Genomic DNA, 11,827 nt, shown 5'->3' with positions numbered 1-11,827 from the left:
GTCTGTGTAAACCTTTGGATTTTTCATTATAATTGCGAAACTATTGTATCGTTGTTAACTTCTACCCTTTATTACATAAATGGTTTGAATGTAACCGTCATTCTCATCCTTTTTTGAAAGCCGTAAGCCATTTTCTGAATATATCTATCTATACTATTACACTATGAAGCGCCTGTTGATCGAATCCCAGGTGCGAATCCTAGTCGTGCCACATGAGTTTGTATACCAGTCCGACTCATGTATAGTAGTTTTAATCGATTGCTTCCGGTGAAGGGAAACATCGGTTGACTGTGTGTGAAATGGAGAATGCAATGGCGAACCACTCCATTAATAGGGCCAAGAAAGTTATTGCGTGTGTTTCATTCCACCTAATGATCACGACCTTCAGCCATGAAAAAAACGACTATGAAAAATGCCCTACGTCCATTAAAATCCATCTTGAAAGATCCATTGATGTATCTTTTTCACTTTGACACTATATTATAATTTGGGTTTAATAGTCCCTATGTCTATAGAACCCAAATTTAATTGATAAAATCTTACCTCCAATACCTACGACAAAATCCTGACCCATCAATCTTCATATCCCAATGCGCATGGCCTATTTGAAGACTGTTAACACTAAATTGGCCTAGCCTAAAGTGGCATTGAATCATTACTCACAAACGGATGCTCGTTTGGATACAAAAAGCGAAGCAATAAAATCAATGCGCTGTAGCAGAGTCCACATCATATGGTCACGAAAACTCATCACTATGTCCTCGCGTGTGTGCGCGCTTAGTTGCATTTGCGGCTGTAGCGCCCGAAGGCCTGGGTTGAAGTATGGCTGCGGTTTCGACCGCGGTCTCTCACCTGATGCCAATCTCTCTTTGGGAATTAAAACATGTGCATAACACGTTTATGACATAAGTAAATAAAAATTATAAAGGCTTTTTATTCTACTACCATTATTGCATTTCGCATTTTAGTAATTTAGCTATATTTTTAGAATCGAAGAATTTTTTCACGAGAATCCATTCTCTTTGACGTCATTAATTTAAAATTTCACTTTCATTTATTAAAAGTAGGGTAAGTTTACTTATATGTCAAAATTATATATTTCTTACATATTTTATACATAGATAGAAATAAACCAGGTCATGTGCGCTTAAAGTATGTGTAGGTACACTCGACGACATTGGCCTAAAGAAAATCACGATCCGAAACATTATGGAAAATTAGTACAAGTGCTGAGTCTAGTGGTTGCGTAACCCGTTATCAGTGATAACATGTGGCTGTTGTAGTCTCGATTAGGTTCGAATGTGTGAGGCTGATAACGGTTGCAACTATTTCTGGTAATACTATCTACTTATCAGAGTTGTTACAAATTATGTAGCATTTTCAAGACTAAGTTTATTATTAGACTAGATGTTGCCCGGGGCTTCCCTCCCGTGGGACTTTTTAGACAAAATATAGGCTATAGCAATCTTGAATAATGTACCTTTCTAACGGTGTCGGTACTTAATAATTTTTGAAATAGCTTTGATAGTTTCGGAGATTACCCGCCTCAAACATACAATGTCACAAACGCTTAATTCTTTATAATAATACAAGATGTTGCCCGGGGCTTCGCTTCCGTGGGAATTTTGTGATAAAATATAGCCTATAGTAATCTTGAATAATGGACCTTTCTAATAGTGAAACAATTTTTCGAAATCGGTTCGGTAGTTTCGGAAATTAACCGCCTCAAACACACAAACTCTTACCTCTTTATAATAATAGTATGGATAGTATAGAAGTATGGATGAAGAATCACGTCCTTTGAAGAAGAAGAAGAAACGGCCATATCTAAAGACTACTTAGGTACTTTGATGATGATACTACTTAGGTAGAAACTTTGTCCGACCGATTTCGGACATGGCGACAAATTCCACGAACCCGCGCTGTTTAGCGCAAATGGGTTATCTTCGGTGAACGTTCATACATTGCGAAGTTATGTAGATGTACCTAGATATTTTTCATAACTAACTAGCTTAAGCCTGCGGTTTCGCCCGCATGAACTTCCCACGGGAACAGTTACGTTTCCGGGATGAAAGGTACCCTATGTCCTTCTCCATACTTCAAAGTACCTATGCAAAATTTCAAGAAGATTGGTTGAGTAGATAGAGCGTGAAGAAGTAACAAACAAACATACCTTCGCTTTGCATTTACAATATTAGGATGAACCCACACATATGGGTAGGTATTACCTATTTATTTATGTAACTTTTATTACACAAAATATAAGTAACTAACTACCTATCTAAAGCAGAAGAGGCGGATAATGATAAGAGCATTATTATCTGTATCACTCAACCTTTGGGTCATAAGTATATGTATAAAAGACTTAGTTGCCGCGCCCAAAACGTCTTACTCTTGGCCATAAATATTAAACCTATAAAACCGCTTACCTCATGAAAAAGACAAAGGAAAAAATATAGCAATATTTTGCCCAGCAGTGGGACTTAAATAGCTAGAAAAAAAAAATTACACGACAAGAATGTTAAGTTCAGGGTTGTCTGTCTAATAATCTCACCGTATTAGGTCATTCTATGATCTAATAACTGTCGCCGTCAACATCGTAAACATAGTTTGGTACAAATAATAATTATTATTAACCTGAAAAACAATTTATGAAGGATCTAGGCCCTGGTACTGTGTTGTGGTATTAAAATAGTTAAATGTTACATGTAATTAATTAAACATTTTAATCGTGCTATAAGTTAAATAAATATTAAAAGAACACAATTATATAGTTACCTACATTTTACCCTTTTCATACTTGATGTACTTAACGTAATTAATTAAGTAGGTACTTACTTAGTATATAAATTTACTTCATGTATTACTACGAATAAAGATATTTCTGTCAGTTCTGTTCTTTCAATACGAACAAACACGAGTTCTTCTATACTTTGCATGACATTCACACCTTCCTTTTCTTGCATCCGTACGAGTCACGGCCAATGCCCAAATAAGTATGTATGCAAATTGGGTGAGATCAGAGATTGGAGCCTAGTATTTGCCCAGTTTCTTCCCAAACAGTCCTGCGCAGACGCATTTGAAAGTTGGTTATACACCAGACTTTTTGGGAAAAAACTGTACAAACGCGGGCGTAAACCTATCTTTGAGTGAGATCATTCGTCCATGGATTTTTAACGCCTTCGCATTTTTACTATATTAGTTCTAGTTTTTGACTAAAAGACATTTTAACTTTTAACACAATATTCGATTATAGGTGTAGGATTTTAAAAAACCCATTTGCAACAAAAAATTCAAATTGTCGAGCCATCACCTGCAATACTCAGTTACAATTTACAAGAATCTCGTTCAAGAAAGTTATTTATAGGTATACATAAAAGTACTACTGGATGAAAACTAATACACAGGGTAATTTTTAGAGCACTGCACATTTTTTACAATATACAAGGAATTTATTAAAACTACTTCATACAAATATGCCTGACTAGGATCAACACCAAACAGTCTTAACGAGAACAAAAATATTGTGTAATTTGGACATAACTACTACAATTTTTTGAAGGTTAACCTACCTAAGCAAGTAAATACCACCATTGCTAAGAAACGCTGAGGTGACAAGGTACTCATGTACTATCTAATTCATCTTCCAGTTTTCATAGGTACTTATCAAACCCTTCAGAAACTTGTTTTTAAAAACAATGAATCATGTTACATCACAATAGAAACGCATGAACATTGATCTGAGAATGTTGCTAATCGAGTTAAAGGGTTACCTAGTAGGTTTCCATCTATATCTATGAATCATATCAAGGCCTCTGTCAAGGCCGCTTGCTATCTGGACGTGACCAACATTTGGATGTGGTCAACAAACATTTGGACAAAGGTTCAGTTTCAGTTGAAATTTAATAGCCTATGCATTTTATATTTTATTGTACCAACTAAATATTTTCATAGAAAGAAATCGTTTTTGTTTTTCTACAACAGTAATTTTTATAAATTAGGTCGTAAATTTTTGGTTGGCTTTCAATAATTTTTATAATTCAAGAGATTTCGACTTGGAATAAATATACTTTCATAGCCTTCCAGCTAATATAGCACTGGAACGCAGTCCTAATGCGACCTTTTAGACCTGCTACGGTTATTGCGGTCAGCATTCAATCATGCTATAATTTCACGTGATTTCCAACTCTATGCTGATAGAAATAGATGCTATTATATTTGACATACAAAACATGTGGCTAGACACACTTTGTATGAACATGTAACAGCTTCAGGTATGGTGGAGTTCCGCTCGGTCAATCCTCATTTCAGTGTCCAATTGTAGTGATTTTTGTGCGTATTTTGAACTTTATTCTCTGGACAATAAGTGCTGTGCATTATATCTAGGGGCATTGAATAATCAGCAGTTTGCAGTGTTACGCTTACTGTTAGTTAGACGAATAGGTAATAGATTCATTGACGTAAATTGCTTTGTGTAATCCCTAAGTAATCTAAATAGGTTACATTATTTGGTTTACTGTTTAAAATGCAAATCTTTTAGTACAAACCGATTTCAAAACATAATTTGCAAAGCACTCCAGACTACTTATTTACAATATAAATAGTTATTTATTTCAATTATCCTTATAATAGTCTGGAACACGGAGTCATTAGTTAATTACTTAGCTTTTGAGGATAATTGGTCGCTTTAATGATCATGTAATTTAATTAAAACAACACACCCTACGGTAAACAAAAACACGATAAGGTCTTTAAAAAATAGCAGTCTATTAGCAAGTGAGGCTTAGTCTTACGTATATAGGACGTTTGTTTTAATATTCATTACATAATGAGTCGACGATCGCACGGCGCGCTTTCACTCCGCGAGAAACATTGCTCGATGTTCAGTCGCTTCTATTTGCTCAACTGTTCGACATCACAAAGATAAAGGAGTCGAGTAAAGCCGCTACCTACTCCGCGCTCCTATCTTATCGCATTAACTATATTGATCACGCACCATATAACGCTAAACGCCCGCCTTATACGGACGACTCGGCCACCTTTATTGTCCAATTCAAACTTGCAGACGTGTACGGTGCGATGTTACCGGTGAAGTCATAATGTGCGCGGGACCGAAATAGAATAACACAGTTTGCAGGAAAATAGTATCAATAACAAAAGTGTTGCGGTTTGTAATCGAACGGAAATGTCAACGAAATCGCCCACAACTAGTGTGAAGTCGCGCGAAATGATCGGCGTGGATCAGTTCAGTCAGCGGCGCGAGGTGTTCGACAAGCACGACACAGTGTTCCTGCCGCTGCCGTCGCCGACTGCGGTCGCGCCAGTCTACCGCCAAGTGGAGCCCATCATCACATCCAACCACGGCAAGACCACCAGCAACTTCAAACGGAACATCGCCGCCTCCTCCAGCATGAGGGAATCTAAAACCGACGAACGAATATTCGATTTTCGACCACGGAAGTACTCGGACAACTTCACCTCCGAACTGAACCAGAGTGATGACGTGGACTACAGATACAGCTCGACGGAGAGGACGAGACGACTGTCGAAACTGAGGAGAGACTTCCTCGCGTCCAACCTCCACGATCCCAGCGAGCACACGTTCACGAGATCCGGCACGCGAGCCTCCATGCCTGTCAACTCCACACCTCCGATAAGGTACAAGATAGAAAGTCCTAATTTATATAAATTTCCATTCGCCGAGCCATATGCGACACCGCCTCCGGTGAGGAGAGTCGTTGTAGACTTGGGGCCATCGGAAGTTGATGGAAAGGAAAATCAGGACCCTGAACTGAGGACGAAGTATCAGAGCCTGCCAAATAACAATGCATCCCCTACAACAAAAATTGACCACCAAAAATTGTTTGAAGAGTTAGTCAAAAGGTATTCCCCACAACGCAAGCCGGTAGATTGGACCTTACCGCCGACGAGACCGAGAGTGGTGGGTTCTGTTCCAAAATCCACTTCTAGCATTGGTGATACCTTAGATTTAGTTCAGAAGACTCAAAATGATGAGAAATCTAACAAAGACGATGATGTATTCGAAAAGAAGGAAGAAAATAACATTGCTAATAATAATATACAAGTTTATCGTTCAGAAGCACCTAAACCAGCAACAGAGGTAGAGGTAGTAGTGATACAAAACGGTCCCACATCAGGAACTGAGGGTGACGATCAAAACGAAAAGAGTAATAGTGAATCAAAAGCTTCAGTCACAGAACTAGCGGAAAAGAACGACCGTGTTCCTGAATTACCTCCAATTCAAAGACAACTAAGTAAAGATTCGAAGAAGAAGCAACCTCCCCCAGAAAAGCACCCAGATTTGACAATTCCAGCGTTGATAGACAAAATTACAACAGAAGGTGAAACTTTAGAAAACAATATAAAGAAAACTAAGAAAGTTAAACGAAAGAGGAGTTTCTTAGACAAACTATTGGGGCGAAAGAAAGATAAATAGATATAAGTAGGTAGATAATAGTGAAGTGATATTGCATAGGCACTGCATTGCTGCAAACCTGCCAAAGATATATCGTTAACATGACGTCAGAGTTATAATCTTTTGATAAACAGTTCTATTTTAACACTCACTGGATTTTTCAATCGCTATAAAAAATAATGTTTTCTACAAAAGTTTAATTCATAATGAAGTTGACTTTAATTCTTCAGTGACTCTTTAGCTCTATTATGTATATAATTTGATTTTTTCTTATTTCAAAATCTCAGTGCGTGTTAAACCAAGAAAGAAAGTATTTTGATAATTTATTTGTATAAAAATAATTAAGGCCAGACTTCCTATGTTTTTTATCTTTCTACAATTGGGTTTGGTTGGGTTATCACATTAACTGATAAACGTAAGTGGCATGTGACACTCCCTATCTGCAAACTCGAAAGAACTTTCTGTGAATATGTTGATTAAAACAAAATATTTTTAGAATAAATCTCGCTGCAATAATATCAATCTCTTTAAAATTTTGTTTTAAATAACATTTTATAAAATATTTTTAAAAAGATGCTATGCTTCTATTCTTAACACCATTTTCGAAACGTGATTTTAGTTGGCTCTTATCATATTTTTATTTCTTTTTTGTCGATATCTGGTCCTAAGTCATTAAACTTTGGATATCCCAACCAACATTTTTATTTTTTTACTTGAATAGTATCCATATTTTCTATAAACTTTGTTTTGTAAAGTGATGTCATTGAAATAAAAAGTATTTTGTTAATGAAGGCCCTTGTAGACATTTTCTTTATTTAAATATAACAAAAACATGGCGTCACGAATATATAACACAACAACCGTTTTTAAAATATAATTTAAAAACAAAATACTTCTCACTAGGTGTAAATATCACAATCGAGTTTTACATAACAATACACATAATCAGAATATAATTAGGTATCTACGATTTCACAAGCAACCTTGGAACACTGGAAACAGCTCTTCATTTTTCATTCGAGTAATTATTTTTATTTCGTATAATTAATATAAATTTGTGTGAATATGCAATTAAATTACATTTTTAACAATATTCTGAGCGATATAGACGTGAACATTAATCATTATAGTTTTTATTGGAATTGGAATATACAAACGATTGTATAATTAAAGTAGGTACACATAAATTATGGAGAAGACCAAAAATAGTACACGATTTCTTTCACGACGACCGATCTACTAAATAATTTCCGAATGTCAATCAATATCTTTAATGAAACGTGAAATAGTGAACATCACAAGTACTTCTACTAGCACAAGAGGTTCCGAACAATAATTACATTGTATTTAAATCAATACAAGAATAGTGACAAAAACTTTATGACAGACGAGCATTGTAAAGACGTTTTCACATTAATATCACTGATATATATGATACAGAAAAATAAATATATGCTACTATAATAATTAACGGTACAGTATATAGTGGTATGTTGTATTGTAAGAGCTGAACAAAAAAACTTGAACTTAAGTTTCGTCTAACTTTAAAGTAATGGTCTGCTGCAAATAATATTTCTCGGGTCCGGGAGGTAGACAATTAATCGATAAACTGTAAAACACCTGACATACCGCTACGGCAAGTAGTTAAAAAAAAATTGTAGTTGTTTTTTATTAAAATCTAGAGCCAAAGTATCTCTATCTATTATACATACAATATATATTGGCTTGACTGACCTACTTCAAGTCGAGCAAATTACATTCGTATTTTTTAATTAAGTATAATAATTTATCAAGAAAACCATGATGGAAAGTGTAGTAAATCCCTTTGGGCAACTGAAACGTGTGTGTTACAGTGTAGGTGACCCTGGATAATATTTTACAATACAATAAATACGTCATTCATTTGAAAGCTATGATAATAAAATATGCTCTGATTGTTGAAATGATGAGATTGATCAAACTAAAATTCCATTAAGATTTTATCTCGTGTGGATTCTACATCATATGACGTAACACATTTTTGTAAAATGCAAATTAACACAAAAATAAATTATGTTTGGACGACTTCAAACATAAGTGTACCTACTTGTTATCGCAAAATGTTTGAAGCTTAAGCAGTTTATTTTTAAGAAAGAAAACAATTGTTTTCAAAATTTCCAAGTGTTTTACCACCTTCTTAAGACTCGATAAAGGTGTATGGTTCCGCCCTAGAATAGGACCACTCCAGATCCTCACGTGGATGTCGTACGAGGCGACTAAGGGACAAACAAACTAGGCAGCTGATAGGCATGGCAGAGATGAAAGAGAATGAAGTTATACATAAAATATACATGTGATGTTCCCCGGATAGATTAACAGCATAACTGCCGTATACCTGGCTGCCTGGCTGATTTGTAACCTTATGGAGGGCAATCGCTTACGACGCAAATAAAAATGAGCAAGTAAAACGTTTTAAGCGACTTCGTCTGTGCGCTATGACACAAGTCGCCTGCACGCGGCGCTACAATTACGGACAACAGCAACGTGGCCGAACTGTTGTTATTGATTGTTCCACAAATTTTCGCGATAGTTACTTCTCTCATGGACCGAGGGGAGCGTAGCTGGTGGAATTGCTAGATGCAATATACAAATAGCATTAAAAATCTACTAGCAAAGGGAAACTTCAATTTATGGTGGTTTTATCCACTGGGAATAAATAAGGAAAATATGCATGTGACATAATTATGTATGTACAAACATAATTAACCATCAGGTTACTGGATTACTAACATACAGGTTACTAATTACAAATGTAATACTTTCGTTATACACCAACACATTAGAGTATAAAATATTTAAGGAAAAAAATATTTTAAATTATTCAGTTTTAGTAAGTACTTACCTTTTTTTTTTCATTTCCTGCACATGAAAAAATGTTATTAAAAAAATATATGATGTATAAAATTTAAATATTTATGTTTTCAGCAAAATATGCGTTTGATTTTGTTTGTTTTTAAATATTTTTTTATATTGTAGGAACATAAGTACATAGTAACTGTTATGTAGTGTACATAATAAATAAATAAATGCTACCAATATCTTCCAACAGACTCAAAGGTGGAAATTATAATAGCTCACACTTTAACTTTTTTATGAATAAGAGGCTAATCATTCATAAAAAAGTTAAAGAGAGAACTAAAAAAATGTTTTTATCACAAATTACACCTTACTATAACATTGCAAGAACAAGACAAAACATACTTTTGATTGTAGACAGAAAGGTTTCGTGTTTTTTGCTTTAGCTTAAAGTGTTTTTTAACTTTTTTATGAATAAGAGGATACATTCTAAGCATTGTCTTACTATTCATTAATATTTTTTTAATTTAAATTAAAAAATCTAACTATCTACCAATTAAATACAAATTGTACTATCAAAATAACCAGGGTTACTTCCTGAATTCTGGGTCTAGCTTCTTCACAGCCACTTCAAGGGAATACAGATGGTCATCATTCACTTGGGGAGCGATGGTCCTCATAGCCTCTGCCAGGTTGTAGACATACTCTTTGTTAGTCCCACTTGGACCTACACTTGTTATAACTTGTTTCGCTATTTCTTCTATTGATGCTGGTCCTGTAAATATTATGACTATCAAACTTTATAGATAATTAACTGAATACATTAATTGTATGGGAATTTTGACAGTTGGAGATTTGCAATAAGAAGCAAAAGAAATACGACATCGGCATACTTTTGCACAAAGAGTACATACCTATTTTGTACATTTGTATAAAATAGGTAAGTTTTAGGTAAGCTAGGTTTTTTAATGATAACACAATAGCTAAATTTTATCGAAAATTTGAATTGCTTACCTATTTTGTACAAAATATGTAAGCAATTCAAATTTTCAATAAAATTTAGCTATTGTGTTATTATTAAAAAAACTACATTAATTTACTATATCAAAATATGTGGGATTTTGATATATTAAATTAATGTAGTTTATTTTTGTTAGCTAAATTATAACAAGGTTCAATATTTTATAAGGTTCATTTTTTAGATTAGAAAAGATAGAAATTATTTATTCTAGTAATATTTTTAATGTGTATTTGAAACCAAATTAATGCTAATATGTTCATAGCAGTGCAGTATTTAATAAACAATTTGGAGCTCAAAGCAATCTTCAAGTTCCAAGTTATTTAGAGCAATTATTTTCTTAAAATTTAGAATTTAACTAATGGATTTACATATTTACTGATGTAATTTTTATAGCAATTGTTTCATTGATCTAAAAATTTAATCAATAAATCTCTACAATAAATATTACTTTCATCAAACTTTGATATAAAATTTGAATATTAGAAAAGAGCACTACAGGAAAATTTATTTAAATTTAAGAACCTTCATTATCTTTAGTGAAGCAATTTGCATTTAATATTCTATAAGCTTATTATTTAAACGAATTTATTACTATTACAACAAACTTAGAATTAATTCTATAAATCTTGTCTACTGGCAAAGTTAATTTCCATTTTTACATACTTGTTAGTAATTTTTTATATATCTAACAATGCAAAAGAGAATTAAAATAAATGGATTTATAGCAAGAATATATTTTAATATCCTTGGTTATACCTGCATAAGATTCATTTTCCTCTGTAGCAACATAGAGAGTCAACTTGAAAGGCTCGACCTGCTCATCTTTAGGGTGGAATATCACAGTTTCTTTGGAATACCCATTCTTCTCTCTAAAGTCCAAATGCTTTGTAACTTGCTCTATGTCGTCTTCTCTAATTTTGTAGGCTACTCCCCACACTTTGCTGTTGTGATCTGAGCTTGGTACTAGAGTGACCACTCTGCCTGGCTGCAATTTATAAGAAATCAACTATGGAAACAGTGTGAAGATTTATAAGTACAATAATTAATTTGCACAAAAATATATATCTACAGTCCTAACCTGGTACTTGGTTCTAGGTTTATGTTGTAGGAGAGAATACATTGATAAATATTAAAAATAATATGCATGAAGTCAATTTCCACATAAAATACTAATATTGTTTGAGTTTAAACTTCGACTATCGTTAAAAAACATTAATAAGTACTATGTTAAACGGTGTTTTCAACTTACTTTCTCAGGAACTCCTCTGTGATCTACGCTGTGCTGATAAAATCTCCTGAGGTAACCTTTGATGTAACCTACAACTTTAGTTTCGTAAGCGAAGTCGACCTTCCAAATTAAGGAACCGTAGCCGAAGACCCACATTTTCAACTAATTTCGGTTACACTAGTAGTAATTTATAATTTAAAAAATGGTAAAATTTATCATTTTAAAAGTTTTCCTAAATCTGCCAAAATTAAATAGAAACTATAAAAAGTCAAATTTATTTTGACTTGATTGACATATCCATTTGACA

At 33.9% G+C, this 11,827-nt stretch overlaps 2 protein-coding genes across 2 annotated transcripts; one reads left to right on the top strand and one right to left on the bottom strand.

Annotated features, from left to right (window-relative positions):
• The first annotated feature begins 5,185 nt into the window (after positions 1 to 5,185).
• Positions 5,186 to 7,231, top strand: LOC128678049 (uncharacterized). Its single transcript, XM_053759300.2, has one exon. It carries the CDS (start codon positions 5,186 to 5,188, stop codon positions 6,455 to 6,457), a length of 1,272 nt encoding a protein of 423 aa, XP_053615275.1. The 3' UTR covers positions 6,458 to 7,231.
• A 781-nt stretch (positions 7,232 to 8,012) lies between these two features.
• LOC128678055 (uncharacterized protein) lies at positions 8,013 to 11,797 on the bottom strand. The gene is made up of 3 exons (XM_053759306.2): positions 11,542 to 11,797; positions 11,049 to 11,277; positions 8,013 to 10,046 (listed from the first exon to the last, which is right to left on the bottom strand). Exons 1-3 carry the CDS (start codon positions 11,674 to 11,676, stop codon positions 9,862 to 9,864), a joined length of 549 nt encoding a protein of 182 aa, XP_053615281.1. The 5' UTR covers positions 11,677 to 11,797; the 3' UTR covers positions 8,013 to 9,861.
• Between the last annotated feature and the right edge of the window lie 30 nt (positions 11,798 to 11,827).

This window comes from Plodia interpunctella, chromosome 19 (assembly GCF_027563975.2).
Source record: "Plodia interpunctella isolate USDA-ARS_2022_Savannah chromosome 19, ilPloInte3.2, whole genome shotgun sequence".
In the NCBI taxonomy this organism is placed as follows: Eukaryota; Metazoa; Arthropoda; class Insecta; order Lepidoptera; family Pyralidae; genus Plodia; species Plodia interpunctella.
Note: the sequence above shows the minus strand (reverse complement) of the source record. Positions and strands in the feature narration are given on the sequence as shown.